The sequence below is a fragment of the Cannabis sativa genome, chromosome 2 (genome assembly GCF_029168945.1).
Source record: "Cannabis sativa cultivar Pink pepper isolate KNU-18-1 chromosome 2, ASM2916894v1, whole genome shotgun sequence".
Taxonomy (NCBI): domain Eukaryota; kingdom Viridiplantae; phylum Streptophyta; class Magnoliopsida; order Rosales; family Cannabaceae; genus Cannabis; species Cannabis sativa.
The window spans coordinates 21,116,965-21,137,717 of NC_083602.1; the positions used below are offsets into that span (position 1 = coordinate 21,116,965).

Sequence of the window (20,753 nt, forward strand, 5' to 3'; positions counted from 1 at the left end):
ATGTGATCAAACTTATTTAGCAAACCTTTTTTCTACAAAGGAAAATTCTAGATTTTGAAAGTTATCTATATTTAGCTTACTCATAGTATACGTGTTACAATGTCAAATTATTAATTTTTTATATTATCATTTTTCTCTCTTAGAACTGATACTTATCTTTTTTTTTTTTTGCTAATTGAACTGATACTTATCTGTTACTAGATTTTTCAAAAGCTTACTCACAGTATACGTGTTACAATGTAAGATTATTGATTTTGCATATTATCATTTTTTCCTCTTATAATCGATACTCATCTCTTACTAGAATTTTAAAAAGCTTGCTCACAGTATATGTGGTAAATTTATGTGTATGTTAGTGATGAGTCAATATTAATGTCGACTCATCATATATACGTGTCATTAGATTCATCAAGCCACCCTCTTCTTGAAAATTAGTATAAGTATACTATTCTTTATAGTACATCAAATTGACAGGGTATAAACTTTTCCTTAAAAAAATTTACTTCCATTTACTCTCTTTGGCTTTATGCTTTCCGTATTATCAGTCACTCCAAAAATCTATCTTTTTTTATATTGTTATGTTCAATATGGATTTACTTGTAGTCTCTCTTTGCTGTAATTTTATTGCATCTGATGCTGGATTCGTACTTTCGTATTGAACGTGAAAGTGCAACTTGTAGATTTTAATGATCCAAATTACCAAGTTGATTATCTTTAGATTGATTGATTTCAAGATATGAATTATGGACATGAATTAATAGTCAAGCAGTAAATCACACAACAATTTACAAGCTTCATCTGCACTGAGAACACATCTCAGCCGACTAGTGCTTGGGTTCCCCGAACCAGGGTAAATTCATCTACTAATTCTCAAATGTTCATATTACAATTTCCAATTCTCTCTAAAGGAATCAAATACAACCTTAACTGCAATTAGTAATGAATTACCAACAACAATCAAGAACACTGATTTTTAATGCACAATCCCTTGTGCAGCAACTGAGCTCTTCTTCAACATGTCTTCAACCTGAAATCCCTTCAGATCTGATGATGAAGATGACACTGAACTCCCTTCAGTTTGAACTCAGCAATTCCAGATTCAGATCATTACGCCATTGATGAACATCCTCAAGCTCCACGATCTGACCTGTAATCACAACAACAAGAAACAAGATACGACTCTATCTCCACACACAACCGAAATAACTGTCTGAACGATTTAATGGATAAAAACAATTACTAACAAAAACCGACTATTTATATATCCACAAAATAAGTCCACCTGGCACTAACTAATACTTAACTGAAACTCACGTAACAGAACGCTAGTGCAGATATAACACACTAAAAACCCAGATACGACTAGACATTGAACAGAACAAAAACTATCACAAAATAATGACACTAACATTCTCCCCCTTGACAGGTTATGTTCAATGACTAACAAACAAAACTAAAGACCACAAAAAAACAGAGTTAATAATCCAGATATAAATGTCTTTAGGAATATAAACAAAGCAACTACAAAACAAAACGAATTACAAATATCTCCCCCTTCATTGAATATGATCTGTGGGTTCTTGTGCTGTGCCAGACTCCCCCTGGGAAGGTGGCCCAGTCGACACCAAGGGTGTTGCAGAGTCAGCTAGAGGATCTAGATCAGGTTGTGCTGAACTGGTGACAGGATCAAATGCTGAAGGCTCCCCCTGCATATGTGCATTACTTCCAGACGTGTTTGATGATGCACCAAACGAATCATGATGAAACTCAGGCAGAGAGATGTCAGGCAGAGAATCCCCAGGAAAATGGTGCAAAAGAGTTGACTTGACAGAGCAAACCATTTGATACATGGAGGCCTCAAAGGCAAGCTGACACTTTTGATCCTTCTTATAACGTTTGGCAAAAGATTGAAACTCAGAAAACATTTGTACCTGCCAGCTGGAATCCGAAAGCCCTTTGAACATAGGAGACTTGCCTTTACTCACTTTGGTTCCAGAGGGAGTGGTTTGGGAAGGCTTCCTATTGACCACAGAGAGAAAGCTCTTACTGAGAACCGGATTCTGAACTTGATAATCATGCGTTGTAAGAGGAGGGTGAGCATCCATAAGAACTCGTTGAACTAAACTTGGAAATGGTAGCTTGTTACGAGTGCCAGTAGTTTCTGAGGCTTCAATTATCCTTTCAAAAATGAGCGAGGGCAGATCAATGGACACATTAGTGCCTACAGCATACAAGAACTTGCCAATCTCAAGTGTAACAGCAGACAAATGAGAATTAGGAAACCAATTGTACAAGGCTACCCGATGAAGAACCCTATAGAATGGAGTCAGATGAGTGACCAGGATTTCCTGTTTGTCCCAAATATAGTCATCCCTCCCAGTTAGCACTCTACCCATCAAAGTTTGATCTGGATTGAAGTGTTTCCCAAATGTTGGTTTCCTGATGGACTCAACTTTCAATAAAGATGCAATAGTGGATGGACCAAAAGGAACTTTATGACCCCTAACAAAGGCACTCACACACCCTGGATGACCCTCAGCAATAACAGTCCTATCTAGGTTGGCATAGAACTCTCGAACTAAGATGGGATGAGGAGCAGACAAGTTGGTGACCGTGTTTACCCATTTCCTAAGTTTTAAAAACTCATGCAGTTCAGGAAAATCATCTAATATGACTACTTGTTCGAACCAAAGCTCACGACTGCCAAACCACCGTTGATAAACAGAGGCTTTAGAGGCATCAACAAAACATTGTACTGTTGCTGGGTCGACAGTTGATATAGGTGCTTTGGGAAGTTTGGACTTTTTAGAACCTCTAGACGACCGTTCGGGAGATGACTTTGTAGAGGCAACTGGAGTGGGTTTTTTCTTGGATTTCTTTTCAGGTGGTTGATACGTGGTGTCAGTTGAGGATTTTCGTTTGGTTTGAATACGTTCACTAGTTGGGGTAGGAATAGAAACCTTAGATGGAGGACGAGGAGGGCCTACTGGTTTTGAGGGAGACTCGTGACTCGACGAAGAACGAGTGACTCGTTTCGACACAGGTGGGGAAGGAGATGACAGTGAAGGTCGAACCTTTTTAGAGATAGGAGGAGCCTTACCTAGAAACGTACAAGGTTTCTGACTGACTGGAGGTGAGGGTGGAGACGGAGTCGACTCAGGACTTGGGGGATGTGCAGAACCACCAACCTCCGACTGGTAGAGGACAATGTCACGACAGGGATTAGGCAGTGCAGACTCGACTGTAGGGGCCACTGTAGGATCACCAGTCGATGCCATGGATGGAACAAACATAGCAACATGGGGTACTACAATGGGTGTGGTATTCTCCATGATAGAGAGAAAAAAATTTGAATGATGCAGAGTTTAGGGTTTCTGAGAGGAAAGTGAAGAAGTGAGACTGATCACTTTCCGTAGGCCTTAAGTATAGGCACCCTGACACAACTGACCAGGCAAAAAATAATGATGATTTTTTTTTTTAATTTTGATTTTTGCCAAGGAAAACGTACGTGCCCAAATTAAATATTTGCTACCACATAATATGGCACACTAAACGAAACAAACCAACGTCATCAGGCAATGACTGTAGTATAGAAACCAGAAATGTGACAAATATACCAACAATATTTGCATTCAGCCCACACTTAGACAAAATATAGAATAATAAAAAACTTAGAGATACTCAAATTTTAAGAAAAAAATGGTATCAACTGATCAATGAATACAGTTTTGAGTACACACGTATTGCACACCTTGAGCAACAGATCATTACCCCATCCCCAGCCACAATGATACTCATGAGAGCACTAAACCTTGAATCTCCATACGTGTATGAACAGTGATCTCATGTGGTCCAAGAAGAGTGAATATCAGCTGGACCATTCTCTCAACTAAGCAACAACTGATAATAGAAAAATGACGACTTTTTTTTTTATATATGAAGCCTCTTTTTTTATATATATCACTATGGCTCTTGCTTTAGTACCCAGACATGGCTTTCACTCTCTTCCAGAGATGTAGCCGTCCTCTTTGAGTACCAAGAACTAATAGAGAAGGAGCATACTACTTATTAGAAAAAGGTGTAAGAGAGCTCTTCCCATTGCACTTGGAAGAGGTAGCCTTTTTGACTGGGGAAGATTCAAACGTAGTATCAATCAAAGTAGCATATAGTATATGGGGAAAGACATAACAATCCATTGCTGAAGAACTGTGACATACAAGCATACTCATAGGCAAAATTGATTGATCAGATGACACTAAGAACAGTTTAGATAGTACAGAGACCAATACATGTTCTTAAGTGAGTAAAAGTTTGAGTATCTAAAGCTTTAGTGAACAGATCTGCTAATTGATTCGTTGTGGGCACATGAGATATTGACAGCATATTTGACTCAACTAGTTCTCAGATAAAGTGGTACCTGATGTCGATGTGTTTAGTCCGAGAGTGCTGCACAGGGTTCTTAGAGATGTTTATGGCGCTTGTACTGTCACAAAAAATGGTCAGTGTGTGTTGAGGATATCCATAATCAGTAAGCATTTTATTCAGCCATATTAATTGAGTGCAGCAGCTGCCAGCTGCAATATATTCTGCTTCTGCAGTGGAAAGGGAGATGGACTGTTGTTTTTTGCTATACCACGAGACTAGGTTATTCCCAATGTAAAAGTAACCCCCTGAAGTGCTTTTCCTATCATCTATACACCCTACCCAATCAGAGTCACTGTATCCTACCAAAGAGGTATTCGTGTCACAACTATACCAAAGACCATAGTTAACTGTCCCAGCTAGATATTTGAAAATTCTTTTGACTGCAGAGAGATGAGACTGTTTAGGATTGGCTTGATACCTTGCACATAAACCTACACTAAAAGATATATCAGGACGACTCGCTGTGAGATACAGTAAGCCACCTATCATACTTCTGTATAGAGTGGGGTCTACAGGGTCACCAGACTCATCTTGTGACAATTTGGATGTGGTGCCTATTAGTGTATGTGAATGCTTGACCTGAAAGAATCCAAACTTATCTAACATAGACTTGACATATTTGGACTGTGAAATGAATGTGCCATGATCTAGTTGTTTTATTTGGAGTCCTAGAAAGAAAGTAAGGTCACCTATTAAACTCATTTCAAACTCATTAGTCATTAAGGTGACAAATGTATGGACTTCACTATCACAAGTTGAGCCAAAAATGATGTCATCAACATATATTTGGGCAACAAAAATTCCTTTGTCAATATGTTTAATGAATAGAGTGCTATCTGCAGTACCTCGAGTGAAGCCATGAGAGATGAGAAATGAGGTGAGTCTATTATACCACGCACGTGGGGCCTATTTCAGTTCATATAAGGCTTTATTGAGCTTGTACACATGGTGTGGATGATGTGGATCTTCAAATCCCCGTGGTTGTTTGACATAGACTTCCTCTTGAATTACCCCATTGAGAAACGCACTCTTGACGTCCATTTGGAAGAGTTTGATCTTCAGAAAGCATGCAATGATGAGAAGTAGGCGTATGGATTCTAATCGTGCCACTGGTGCAAACGTTTCATCAAAGTCGATGCCTTCGACCTGACTATATCCTTGAGCCACAAGCCGAGCTTTATTTCGAGTCACTGTCCCAAATTCATCAGACTTGTTTTTAAAAAGCCATTTTGTCCCTATAACATTCGCACCATCTGGCCGAGGGACCATTATCCATACACCAAGTCTCTTAAAATTTCCCATTTCATCCTGCATGGCAGCCAACCAGAACTCATCCAACAGAGCATCTCGGACACTTTTGGGCTCAATCTGTGACATATAGCAAGCAAAGGCTAACAAATTCTACAGTTTTCGTCTAGTGACCATGGTATCATTCAGATTTCCTATGACAGTGGCCTGAGGATGAGCTTTCTCAACCCAGGATGGGGGTCCGTTTTTATATAATTTGGCTTGTTGGGGTTCTTTGGTCAGGGCACTATCAACTTCATTTCCTCTTCCTGGATCACTGGCACTTGCTTGATTGTCACCTGATACGCCTGGTGATGTATTTAGAGACTCTGTAGGTGTGTCAGGATACACTTGAGGCTGTCTAGTGAGGACTGGTCTAGGGCCAGAGAGAACAGGTGCATCATCTTCGACCCACACTTCTTCATGTCCTTCTAAATCATCAAATTTCACGTTCATTGATTCGACTACAGAGAGAGTCCTTTTGTTGAATACTCTGTAAGCACGACTGTTGGTGGAGTACCCCAGAAATGTCCCTTCATCACTCCTGGGATCAAACTTGGCCAAGTGATCCCGATCGTTCAGAACATAACATGTACATCCGAAAATGTGCATGTGGCTCACGTTTGGAGGTCTTCCTTTCCATAGCTCATAAGCAGTTTGAGAGGTACCAGTGCGAAGATGAACTCTATTGCACACGTAGCAGGCAGTATTGACAGCTTCAGCCCAAAATCGTTTTGAAATATCCTTGGCCTGCATCATGACCCGAGCCATTTCTTGTAGAATTCTATTTTTTCGCTCAACAACTCCATTCTGGTGAGGAGTTTTTGGGGCTGAAAACTCATGATGAATTCCCATTCCAGTACAGAACTCTGAGAATATGGAATTTTCGAACTCTTTTCCATGGTCACTTCTCAGTCTAAATACTTTTCAACCTTTGGAGTCTTTCTCAGTTTGCAGTCTCAGTATCAAGGCAGAGAATGATCCGAATGTGTCAGACTTGTCTCTAAGAAATTCAACCCATGTAAATCGAGAGTAGTCATCCACCAAGACCATTACATATCTTTTCCCACTGATACTTTCATTCTGCATTGGCCCCATTAAGTCAACATGCATTAGTTCCAACACACGAGAGGTGAGAAGTCTATTAATTGTGGGATGAGGTGTCTTATGCTGTTTTCCAAGCTGACATGGACCACATACTCTCTCCTTGGATACTTTCATATCAGGAATTCCCCTTACAGCTTGAAGCTTCACCAATCTTTGGAGATCTCTGTAGTTCAAATGTCCCAGCCTGTAGTGCCATAAGTCAGGTTTGTCCAAGAAGGTCCTGTTGCACACTATGGTATTGCATACAGCATAGCACTGGTCTACAGTTTTGTTTCCTGTTAAGACAACACACCCATCAGATGAAACTAAACATTGAGTTTTAGTGAAACTTACAGAGAGATTGTCGTCACACAATTGGCCGATGCTGATGAGATTGGCTTTGAGTCCTCTCACATATATGACATTAGTCAGCTGAGCTACTCCATTCACATTCACATCACCTCTCCCATCAATCTGCCCTTTGTTACCATCCCCAAAAGTGACAGATCCCCCTTTTTCATCTTTGTAGTTAACTAGCAATTTCTTATTTCCAGTCATGTGACGTGAACATCCACTGTCGAAGTACCGCTGACCTTCAACAAAGGCAGACAGGGATAGCTTTGCAACCAAACCAACATCAGGATTTGGTTTGGACTTTATTTTCCATTCTCGACAAGGTTTGCGTCCATGTGACTTATTTGCTTGAGGGAAACTATTTGGACGATTGATCATGGCTTTCAAGTAGTTCTGCAATTTGTAACACTTGGGACGAATGTGGCCTCTCCTATTACAGAAATGACATGTAGGAATGAAATTGCCATTCTGTAGTAGATTGTCAGCATCAGTCCTCCTTCCTTCAAACTTCAGTTTAATGGGTCCAGTTGGAACCTGTCTCTTCTCAGATGAGTCAGATTCGTTAATGGTGGTTGAGGTGTCAGGTAACTCATCTTCCTTCTTTGATGAATCGACATTGGAGGGCAGAGAATGCTCAACAGACAGATCATTCCCTTGTTTATAAAGCATCTTATATCCTAAGGAAGTTCGATCACCATAGGGCTTCTGAAGCTGTAGGGTTTGATTGATAGCAGCAGTGCCTGGGGGAATGAATTGTAAAGCTTGCTTGGTTCGAATTAGATCAGCTGTGAGTTTATAGATCTCATTCTCCTTTTCATCAAGAAGTCTGTTGAGATTTTTGACAGTGTCTTCTAACTTTCCTTTTTCAGTCTCCACTTGCTCTAGAGAGTTCTTTAGAGCACGGATCTGTTTAGTCATGTACTCCCATTGTGCAAACATTTCTTCATAAGCATTTTCACGACCTGTGCTATCAGCTTTTGATGAGGTGGAGACTGCATCATCTTCAGACTCAGCTGGATTACAGCTTTGGGCCATGAATGCCAGTACCTGCTTTTCCTCATCTGATCCTTCACTGGCTGTGGAGTTCTTTTCCTCATCACTATCACTCCAGGTTCCTGCAAGGGCCTTTTTCTTTTTTAGTGTGTTGGCACACTCAGCATGAATGTGACCATATCCATCACATTCTCTGCACTTAATTCCTCGGCCCTTTTGATCAGTAGAGGCTTGTCCTGGTTTGAAATTTACTGCTTTGTTTCTCTTGAGAAGATTTTCTTTGTCAGCTGGTGAATTTTTCCTGTAGTTCTTTTTCCAGAATTTTGCATAGTTTCTCGTTAACAAGGCAACTGTTTCATCTGTAATGCCATTCAAATCTTCCAGAACAGGTTTCTTGTTTTCTTGGTGAATAAGTGCAATGCTGGCATCTGACTTTTCTTTCACCACCTCCTTTTATTTCTTGGTTTTCTTCCACCTGGACAGTGATAGCTCATAGTTTTGCAAAGACCCGATGAGTTCGTCAAGATCGAGTTCCTCAATGTTTCTCATTTCTTCGATTGAGGTAACTTTGGACATGAATCTTCGGGAGGACACCAAGCACCTTTCAAACCAATTTCGAATTAGAGTAAGTTTTCCCCAGAGCATACGATTCATTAGAAATGTCACACAGTTTTGCATGGAATTCAACTACAGACTCATCCTCCTCCATGGTAAGATTTTCGAAAGCCTTTGCCAAGGCACACAGTCTTGATTTCTTGACAGCATCAGTTCCCTCGTTCTTAATTTTTAGCTTCTCCCATGCTTCCTTAGCAATTTCACAATTGGCTATGACCTTCAACTGATTAGTGGAGACAACATTAAACAAGGCATGAAGACCCTTTGAGTTGAAATTCGCTCTTTCCATTTCAACAGTGGTCCATTGACTCATAGGTTTGGGTATAACGATTTCATTCTCCATCATCGTTGGTTTCTACCACCCTTCTTCTATGGACATCCAAACTCTTTCATCTACAGCTCTCAAGAAAGCACGCATCTTGGTTTTCCAGTATGGATAGTTGGCTCCTTCCAGCATCGGAGGTCTCGAGGTGGAGCCTCCTTCTCTAAACATTTCCATCCTGCACAAAGAAGTGGAAAATAGACACCCAAATGTTCTGTAGTTCTTTGAGAGAGAACTCAGAGGAGGTTAGTTACGACAGAATCAATCGTTAACATTGAATCAAGAATCAAGGATCAAGAATCATACAAGAGTAGGATCTAACACAAATTTTTTGAAAATTTCAAGCTCTGATACCAATTGAAAGTGCAACTTGTAGATTTTAATGATCCAAATTACCAAGTTGATTATCTTTAGATTGATTGATTTCAAGATATGAATTATGGACATGAATTAATAGTCAAGCAGTAAATCACACAACAATTTACAAGCTTCATCTGCATTGAGAACACATCTCAGCCGACTAGTGCTTGGGTTCCCCGAACCAGGGTAAATTCATCTACTAATTCTCAAAGGTTCATATTACAATTTCCAATTCTCTCTAAAGGAATCAAATACAACCTTAACTGCAATTAGTAATGAATTACCAACAACAATCAAGAACACTAATTGTTAATGCACAATCCCTTGTGGAGTAACTGAGCTCTTCTTCAACATGTCTTCAACCTGAAATCCCTTCAGATCTGATGATGAAGATGACACTGAACTCCTTTCAGTTTGAACTCGGCAATTCCAGATTTAGATCATTCCGCCATTGATGAACATCCTCAAGCTCCACGATCTGACCTGTAATCACAATAACAAGAAACAAGATACGACTCTATCTCCACACACAACCGAAATAACTGTCTGAATGATTTAATGGATAAAAACAATTACTAACAGAAACCGACTATTTATATATCCACAAAATAAGTCCACCTGGCACTAACTAATACTTAACTGAAACTCACGTAACAGAACGCTAGTGCAGATATAACAGACTATAAACCCAGATACGACTAGACATTGAACAGAACAAAAACTGTCACAAAATAATGACACTAACAGAACGATTCGTTTCTCTTGGATCGTTCTTATTTTTGGGTTTTCTCCCCCACTTTTTTTGTGCTGGGTAGATTAGGATTGCCCAGATTTGAAACTTGAACCTAATACTTTATTATTTTGGATTTCGAAAGTTGTATTATATTACTTCAATGTTCACTTTTATGTTAAATGATAGAAATGTATGTTTTTCATTATTTTTTGTTAGCATAAAAAGATCATGGGTTCGAACAATGAACTTGCGTTTAGTTCCTTGATTATGAGATTATGCTAAAATTTAGTGATGCTGCCTTTTGTTTCTGTTTTTCTTTGGCAGCTGTAGATATAGTGACTTATAGTTGAACTGTCATTTGCAAAATTATAATGTTTAGGTTTTTATTTGAATTATGTTTATTGGAACAGGAAGTTTTTAATGTTTCTTCACGCTACGATTCTATTTGTATGCTAAAAAATATTGATCATCTACATTAATTATGTTTATGCTGTTTATTAGTTTTCTCTAATATGATCTTCTTCTTTTTCTTTATAGGCATTAAAATATTGCAAACTGTTCAAGATTTCTGCAACTTCTATCAGTTTCATATACAATCAAGGTAATTTGTTGTTAGAATTATTTGTATTATTAAGCTATTTACTCAATATTTTATGCTTTTTTAATTCATTGAATTATATAAAGATTACTTGTACAATGATTATATTTTCAGTTTGTTTATCGATATTGATTCTATGCCATATGTTTATTTTTCTTGCTATTAGCTTTGTAATTTTTAATAAAGAGATTGCACAATATGTGTTAATATTGTGTTATTTGAGATCTCACAATCTAGTAAATAAATGTTAGTTTTATAATGAAAATATAGGCAACCGAAATATAGCTACCCCATACACATGACGGCATTTCGCTATTTGTGGAGCAAAAGAAAAAGATGCTTATTTTTTTTCATATTGAAAATATTCTCAGACTTTCGTTTTTGAATAGCAATGTGTTAAAAAAATGAACAAAATGCAAAAGAAAAGACATGTTTACAATGAAACCTATAATTTGGAGGCATTTTACAGAGAAAAAAAAAATGAAGGATTTTATTTTAAATAATTGTACAACAAGGTATTCTAAGCACTAAACACTATCAATGTGAATACAAATCTAAACAACTCATATTATAAATCAATTAAAATATATTAAATTTGAATCTTGAACCTAATACTTTATTATTCTGGATTTTGAAAGTTGTATTATATTACTTCAATGTTCACTTTTTATGTTAAATGATAGAAATGTATGTTTGTCATTATTTTTTGTCAACATAAAAAGATCATGGGTTCGAACAATGAACGTGCGTTTAGTTCCTTGATTATAAGATTATGCTAAAATTCAATGGTGATGGCTTTTGTTTCTGTTTTTGTTTGGCACTTGTAGATATAGTGACTTATAGTTGAACTGTCATTTGCAGAATTATAGGGTTTAGGTTTTTATTTGAATTATATTTATTGGAATAGGAATTTTTTAATGTTTCTTCGCTCTACGATTCTATTTGTATGTTAAAAAATATTGACCATCTACATTAATTATGTTTATGTTGTTTATTAGTTTTCTCTAATATGATGTTCTTCTTTTTCTTTATAAGCTTTAAAATATTGCAAACTGTTCAAGATTTCTCCGACTTTTATCAGTTTCAAATACAATCAAGGTAAGTTGCTGTTAGAATTATTTGTATTATTAAGCTATTTATTCAATATTTTATGCATTTTTAATTCATTGAATTATATAAAGATTACTTGTATAATGATTATATTTTCAGTTTGTTTATCGATATTGATTCTATGCCATATGTTTATTTTTCTTGCTATTAGTTTTGTAATTTTTAATGAAGAGATTGCACAATATGTATTAATATTGTGTTATTTGGGATCTCACAATCCAGTTAATAAATGTTAGTTTTATAATAAAAATATAGGCAACTGAAATATAGCTATCCCATACACATGAATCTATTTTGCTATCTGTGGAGTAAAAGAAAAAGATGCCTATTTTTCTTCATATTAGAAACGTTCTTACATTTTGGTTTTTCAATAGCAATATTTAAAAAAAAAATGAACAAAATGCATAAGAAGAGATGTGTTTACAATGAAATTTATAATTTCGAGGCATTTTAGAGAGAAAAAAAAATGAAGAATTTAATTTTAAATAATTGTACAACAAGGTATTCTAAGCACTAAACACTGTCAATGTGAATACAAATATAAAAAATCAATTAAAATATATTAAAAGCTTTGAATCTATGACTACTTACATACTATAAGCAACCTTCAAAAAATTCAAATAAACAAACTGCTGCCATAAAAAAAGGCCATAGTGTATATGCACAAATATATATACAAAGTGGCATGAGGAGAATTTTAACTACACAAAAAGAATTCATCAAACAAAATTTCACCGAATATTTTTCTTAGAAGATATTTCATGATTTATTGTTGCTTTTGCAATACCTAGATACTTAGATTTTATGTTTTTATTTTTATTCTTAGTATCAAATATCTTTGGAGTTGTAGATATTCAATGTTAGAGGATCCAGTTTCAGCCTAGGCAGTAACAAATTTTAAATAACACTCTTATGACTTCCACAAAGTATTTATATATTAATACTCTCTTTTGCTATCCGCGGAGCAAAGAAAGAAGCCTATTTTTCTTCATATTGAAAACTCGCTCTCATTTTGATTTTTGAATAAGACGTATGTATCTTTTTCTTACTGCTTTTTGCATTTTTGGGTTTTAAAAGTAACAACTCTTAACATCATATACATGAACAGTTGAAAAAATTTATGCACCAATAAATTGTTCTTCTCCTTTTTAAAATTTTTATGGTATTATTACATAAAAAAAAAATAGTTCTCTATTTTCGATGTGTTTCTCAAGGAAGTACGAATTCCTTACTCTTGGTCTCTCCATCACCCAAATTCTGTTTTCTTGTAATATAAAATTCACAATAACTACTATGTGAGTTTCTTTCTCTCTCTAAAATAAAAAGTTCTTACTCATTTTCTTGTGTAAATCCTAACTAAACTAATGTTATTGATGCTCTTGTCTACATAAATCACAAGAATTCTATGACTATTATTATGTAAGTTTTTTATTCATCTAGGTTTCAAATATATTTTGTTGGATGAATATTTTTGAATTAAGAAATTTGGATTTAATTGTTTATAAAATCATATCACTGTCACTATTATTTTTTTTTTTTTGCCCAAGGCTTTATCACTGTTATTTGTTTATTAAAATTCTAAAGCCCCAAATTTATTTTTATTATAATTTCTCAATTATGAATAGCGAATTTTATATACACAATATAAATGGCAAATTATGCAATCATAACTACTTTTTAACACAAGGCATATCTTGACAAGAGATTTCCTTTCATATATATATGATTTTATTTTGTGCAATTTTGTGTTATATATTTAGATTTTATGCTTTGATGGGTATATATGTGTATGTTAGGTAGATTTATTTGTTATTTCTCTTTTTTATGGGTTATCTTATTCAAAAAAGAAATTTAAAAGTATTGAAGGGGGTATAAAAGATCAATTACAGATTTGATTTCTTGTTATTTTTATTATAAATTTTGTGTGCTTTAGCATTGAAAATAAAAAAGTCATAAAATTTTCCTAAATGATCATTTCTTGTTCTGATATTAAGTTAATTTTGTCACTCCTTATATTTGTACTACCGATTTAAGGACTAACAGTAATACTCAAAATATGTCACTGTTATTGTTCATTTCTTGAGTTCTCTCTCTAGCTCTAAATCTCTTTTTGTTGTTCTTCAAAGGGTGGGTTCTTTAATATTTTACTTTTCTATTTTGTTGTTTTAGTGTGATTTATTTGTTTTGCTGATTTTTTTTCCTACACCTTTCGATGTATACTGGGTGAGTGCATATGCATTATATATTTATTGGTATCTTACACATGTTGACTTTGGTAACAATGATGAAAATATTTTATTTTATCCAGCCTCTAGCTTCTTTTGTCACAATTTTGCTAGAATTTACAGTGTACAAAAATTACTACCATCTTTTACTTAAAGCTTACATAATAATATACTGTGATGCTCTATTTTTAATTGTCTCAGCTCTCAAAATGTTTGAGCTTGCATAGCTAACTTTTGTATAAACATACACTTACTAAGATTGACTTACCAGTTTCAACTATTGTTTCTAAGTTTTTAAATTTATCCTTACAGTTATGACTTGGGTTGTTTACAATTTTATGAACTTTCTCATTCTCTTTTGTATCTATTAGAGATTTAGAACTATGAGTAGATTTAAATAAGTTTGGTTTTGACAATTAATATATGTTTCTCTTTATCTTCTTTTTAACTGCATAGTATCATTGACTGTGATTTGTGGTTTACCTCTATGATATCTATGTTTTTGTATATGCCTTTGGAACAACCAAAAAATAGGTTAAATGTAATTTTAAGATTTATTATTTGAAGTTATTGTCTACTTTTCTTATATGTGCGCATTAATTACATATGAAAAAAATTGCACAATATCACTCATTTGTTGTGTATTACACTATTGTTGTTGAATGAAAAAAAAAAATACCTTTATAAAGCTTGAGATATATAAGTTGAGTTTGTTAGCTCGCTGAGTGTATTCCTGGTTATTTGTTTTTGATATTTGATATTATGATCAAATAAAATAAACAAATATAATTGCCCATATCCTTAGCATAAATAATAAAACCATGTTTGTCATCTTAAGTACAGCGACACCACATGAACACTATTTTATTATTATTGACTTTATTCAAAACTCATTTGATTTTTTAAAAAAAACATATTTAATTCTCTTCTATTTGTGTAATTCTTTATTAGTGTATATATTAAAATCAATATTACATTTCATTATTTTTTTTGAAGATATTAAAAGGAAAAAAAATACCTATATATTTACTCTACACTGTTTCTTCAATTTCAGCTTCAATAAAGATATGTTTTTTAAATTACTTACATAAATGATGGATTAACTTGTTGTTCTATATTTTTATTACAACAATGTTTGTTTTTTCTAACATTCCTATATATATGTAATTTGTGATTATAAAATACTATTCAACTTTTGGAAAATATTAAATTCATAAACTTATTATACTATTGTTGTACTCTTAAAAATAATAGATAAATATGCCACTCGACAAAGAAGAAAAGAGGAAACGAGCAAATTTAGCTTCTAAAAATGGCGCTCAAATCTATCAGAAGCTAGAAAAATAGAAATAAATGAGAAAAATCGAATTGCATACCGAACAAAAAAACTCAAACAAACAGAAGCCACTCATTACCAAATAGGTTAGTTTATATTGTGGAATAATTCATACTACACAATCAATATAAATAAAAATAAGTTTTAGTTACCTTTGCTAAATTGATAATCTCATTTTCAGATAAAACACCAACAATTGATGATCGTTACCAAAATAGGAGTACCATATTTAAAGTTGGTTAGTTATATATACCCTTATCTCTTACTCAATTTTTATGTATCTACAAAAATTATTAACCTAGTAAATAAACTATTATAGGATCTACTTCTTCGCAACAAGAACAGAACAGATCTTATAATGGACCATATATACACACCAGTCTTCTTATACACCAAAATTTAAATGATATACCAAATGAACTAACATTATTACCACAACCTTCTATTTGCAAACATTATCAAGCAAAGCGATTTACCCATGAACCTGTTATATTATTTTATAATATAATAAGTGTAGATTAAAATGTGGTAATATATATTATTATGTGAATAATATATATTAAGTGTTTGGTAAATGAATTGTGTAACATATGATTTATTTAACCTAATAATGTAACCTACACTTTGTAATATGGAGAGGAGTTACAAGATTAATTATTTTGTAACTTCTTTTTGTTGATCATATTTTTGTGCAATAAAAGAGATGTTACACAAAATTGATGATAGGATTCAAATCTTATAAAAAATAGTTGTTACAATTATATTAATGCTCATTATATGAGAGAAATGAGATGGTGTGTTTGAATCCTAAGAGTGATCACCTAAACACTATATAAAGGAGTCTAATGTGCTCATTGAGGGATGGAATTTTCTATCAAAAAAGTACATTACTAGAAAACCCTAAGGCTTGATAATTCCCAAAGCTATTTCCTAGAGAGTTCCCTTAGTGCTTAGAGATAGGGGAAATAAGCTTTTGACAAAGGTGTAATACATTGTTCAAGTCATGGTGATCCCCACTAATCTACACTCAAGGTTGTGAGTGAGTATATACATATATAATATTCTCTAGTTTTATATATACATATATTATAGTACATGTGTTGTATCTTCTTCTTTTACCTTTCATATATATATGTCTGTGTGATATATATAGTGCATATATATGTGTATTATAACATATATTTAATCAATCTCTTTTATTGTCCTTGTATTATTTTTACAATTGAGTTGTATATATATTTTGATTTATCTTCCATTTCAATAATATCTCTAGCAATCAAAAGCTTATCATTTTTCAATGGAAGAGGAGATAAATCAAAATTGTGAGAATACAAAGATATAAGAGATTTTATGTGAAAACCATTCATGAGTGAGCATGGTGGTGTATATTATGTGATTTACTATTTTATATGATAGTAATATATATGATATATATATATATATGAGTTATATATATTGTGATCATGTGTTTGTATCATATTTTTATATATAGTAATTTATAATATGATATTTGAGTTCTATATCATGTTATTATATGCATATATGTGAGATATATAATACATATAACATGTATATATGAGTAATATATATTATATATATGTAGAGCATGTGATATAATATATATTAGTGAGATTAAATATGTAGAAATAATTATTTTTATGTATTTATATGAGATATGCATACATAATATATGTTATATATGTGTGAGGTATATAACATATATAATTGTGTAATTAATATATATATGTATTATGTGTATATGATATATATGTATATTAAAGTATATATGTTATATGTATATGAGATATATAACATATATTTTTATATAATTAATATTGTGTATGTTACATACATATTATATTAATAGGCATAGAATTATTATTTGAGAGTTATAACTCATGGGAGTTATATATTAATTTTGTACATTAATATAGAAATTATATAATGTATATGATAATAATATTGATAGTGTTTATTACTATTGATGTGGAGATTATTATCATATATGTTGTGAATATAAAGAGAATTTGAAATTCTTTTTCAATAGTGATTTTGAAAAAAAAAAATTGTAACTTGTGAGAAGTTACATTCTTTGAGAATAAAAAGTGATAATTATCTCATTTTATGAGATAAGAAAAGTGAACTATGTGAGTTACACTTATGAGAATTGTCTTGTCATAGCAAGAATAAATAGATCAAAAGTAGTTGATCTAAACTTATGAAATGAGTCATAAATTGGAAGAGCAATTTTAGACTCAAATCAAAGTGAATCATGGTGGATTCAAAAATTGTGAAAAGATAACAAAATTGGAGAGAAATTTTGAATCTTAAATAATCAAAGTGGTGAACAAAATTGATGAGAATTTTGTTAGCTTTAGTATAATATTTGGGTTAATCTCATTGAGGAGATAACTTTAAAATTATGGGTAAAAATAATCACATGATTTTATGAGTAGTAATGTGAGTTTGATATTTTAGTTTTGGTGAGAAAACTAAAAATGTCAAATGGTATTTTTTGAGGTGTCCTTAAAGAGTCATTTCAAGAGGAAAATACACAAAAGTGATATTTTATATACACTTAATGGTAGAAATGTGGGGGTGAGCCATAAACTTAATCAAAATGTGATGAGACATTATTGATTACTTCATTTGATTTTGAATTCAAATTCTAAATCAAGTTTGGCTATGTGCATGTGTGAAAAGTTTTACTATTTAATGTCAAAGTTTAGTGAAAATAATTTCAAAAGAAACTAATTAAAAGAGTTATATAGACAAAGGTGTAATACCTTGTTCAAGTCACAATGATCCCTACTAATCTACACTCAAGGTTGTGTGTGAGTGTTTATATATATATTATTCTCTTGTTATATATATATTATATTACATGTGTTGTATATCTTCTTCTACTTTTCTTATATATAATATGTATATATATTGTATATATTGTATATTATGTGTTGTAACATTTATTTAATTTCTTTGTTGGTCCTTGTATTATATTGCATTAGAGTTGTAATATCTTGATTTATCTTCCATTGTAATAAAATCTCTAACAAAACCTAATAGCTTTTGTTGCATGGATGGTACAGTCTCATTAAATTCAAATGATTGTCCGACTAAAATTTAGGAATTATTTACATCTTCAACAGTAGAATCTAAACACACTAGAAAGTATGTTCGCATTTATAATAATCATTTTGCTTTCACCTCCTTTGGGGCTAAAAATGACAAAACTTTAGGCAAATGAAACAAAGGAATATACACATTTAGAGTACAAAGACAGGTTTATCATTATATTCATGAATTGCTTCCATATGAAGGCCCACCATCTTTTTTACAGTTGTACTTCTATGATACAGAGCATGAAATAGAAAACCAAATCAACATATCATCAAAAATGAATCCAACAATAGTTGCATAATTTATAGAAATCATAAATATGAATCCTTATTCTTCATTTTTTCGAAGTCTAAGAAACATTCCTAACTTACAAAACTACACAATCCATATACAATCTAATGTAGGATTAGATCAAAGAGTATACAACGCTCCTTTAGCTTCGCAAGTAGTTGCACTATAAATTGATGACAACTGCTCTAGAGAAACAACAGATCGTGAAATTATTGTATATAGTCATTCATGCTTTAGTCATAAAGTACGGTATTATTATAGTTGTTACGATCCATTACAATATCCTTTAGTATTTCCTTATGGAGAAACTGGTTGGCATGAGAAAATTACCGAGTTGATAAAAATAGAAATCAGCCTTCTCATGATAGTGAAATAATTATTGATCCATCTAGAGCCACCTCTGCTGAACAATTATTACAAAAAGAACAGAACTTAGCTAACAAGAATAAAAAAGGATTGGTTGTTTCTTGTAGAGAATACTATTGCTATAAGTTACAAATTCGAACAACCGATAAAGGGATATTACTTCATGTAGGTCGTCTCTTACAACAATATGTTGTAGATATGTATGCTAGGCTTGAAACATCTAGACTAGATTTCCTTCGCAAAAAATAAGATCAAATTAGGTGTGAACTGTATCAAGGTGTAATTGATAGTATACAAGTTGGAGAAAATCGAGGTTCACAAGTTGGCAAACGAATTATTTTACCAGCTGCTGTATTACAGAGAGGATTGAACGCCAATTTCTCTTGAGCAACATTGTAATTCTCTTTCGCAACAGTATACTCGTTTGTCACATCCTCCCGATTAGAGACAAAGGAGGTTTTGAGCAAGTGTTTGACTCTGTAGAGTTGTTTGCTTAGGCTTTTAAGATCATTAACATTCATCTTCTTCCAAGTGGAGAGCACTTTTTCTGTGTACCCATCCTTGAACATCCAGTAGTTACAAAAGAAAAAAGGTTTGAGACCCCTGTTGCTAATGTTGGGGTGTTTAATGAGACAATAGTTGTGATCTGAAATCACACCCCATCTGTAGCTTGCTTCTGTGTTAGTGAAGCTATCAAGCCAGCTTTCGTTGATAAAAATCCTGTCAAGCTTCGAATGTACTCTACTGCCCTCCTCATGCTTGTTAGACCAAGTGTAGAAAGCACTCGTAGTTTTCATCTCTTCCACTTGAACCTGAGCGAGCCAATTTTGACCATCTTGAATCTCAGCATCTTTGATTTTTTGACCCCCACACCTATCTCTATGAGTGAACATGGCATTGAAATCCCCAAGGACGATCCAAGGCTTATTCAGGTGACCAATAGCCACTAGATTATCCCACAGCTCTCCTTCCTTTCATTTAGATGATTACTTCCATACACAGCTGTTAGAAAAAATTCCTCTTTAAAACCCACCATTTTGAGCTTACAGTGAACCATTTGCTTATCCTCCAAAAGGATTTCTACTTTCACAAGAGTATCTATCCAAAACAACAAAATTCTATACGATATTAGCTGACTAGAGTAGAACTTCCAGTCTAGGTTATTAGCAATCAAACTAGAAACATTATCATGGTTGATTTTGGTCTCAAAGAGAGCCCCAAAACTAATCTTATTTATCCGACAACAGTCAAACAACTCCCGCTACTCTCAACTTTATTCAGCCCTCTCATATTCCAACCAATAATATTGTGTCTATCCATTAATTCCCAGAACAGTAACCATATCCCCCTCTACTTCTTGCAAAGCTTCATAGCCATTCCGAGTTGCTCCCTCCTGTTGGGTTTTCGCAACTATTTTTGTCCCCTTCTTTTTAGGCGTTACCCAACTTTCAACATTTTTACTCCCCTGAGGTTTCGCTACCTGTTTGGAATGGCCGGTCCCTTCCTCTGTACTCAGCTGGTTCACATTATTG

The 20,753-nt window shown here is 33.6% G+C and overlaps 1 protein-coding gene and 1 long non-coding RNA gene across 2 annotated transcripts; one reads left to right on the top strand and one right to left on the bottom strand.

The window, feature by feature from the left end:
* Nucleotides 1–1,556: 1,556 nt before the first annotated feature.
* Nucleotides 1,557–3,332, bottom strand: LOC133034193 (uncharacterized). Its single transcript, XM_061109234.1, has one exon. The coding sequence runs from the start codon at nt 3,330–3,332 to the stop codon at nt 1,557–1,559; it is 1,776 nt and encodes a 591-aa protein (XP_060965217.1).
* Nucleotides 3,333–10,710: 7,378 nt separating this feature from the next.
* LOC133033935 (uncharacterized) lies at nt 10,711–15,924 on the top strand. The gene is made up of 3 exons (XR_009685948.1): nt 10,711–10,776; nt 11,809–11,871; nt 15,363–15,924. It is a non-coding gene; the product is annotated as an uncharacterized LOC133033935 (long non-coding RNA).
* Nucleotides 15,925–20,753: the final 4,829 nt, after the last annotated feature.

Excerpts from the sequence above, each read along its gene's own strand:
- LOC133034193 (XM_061109234.1), bottom strand. The coding sequence starts at position 3,332 with ATGGAGAATACCACACCCATTGTAGTACCCCATGTTGCTATGTTTGTT.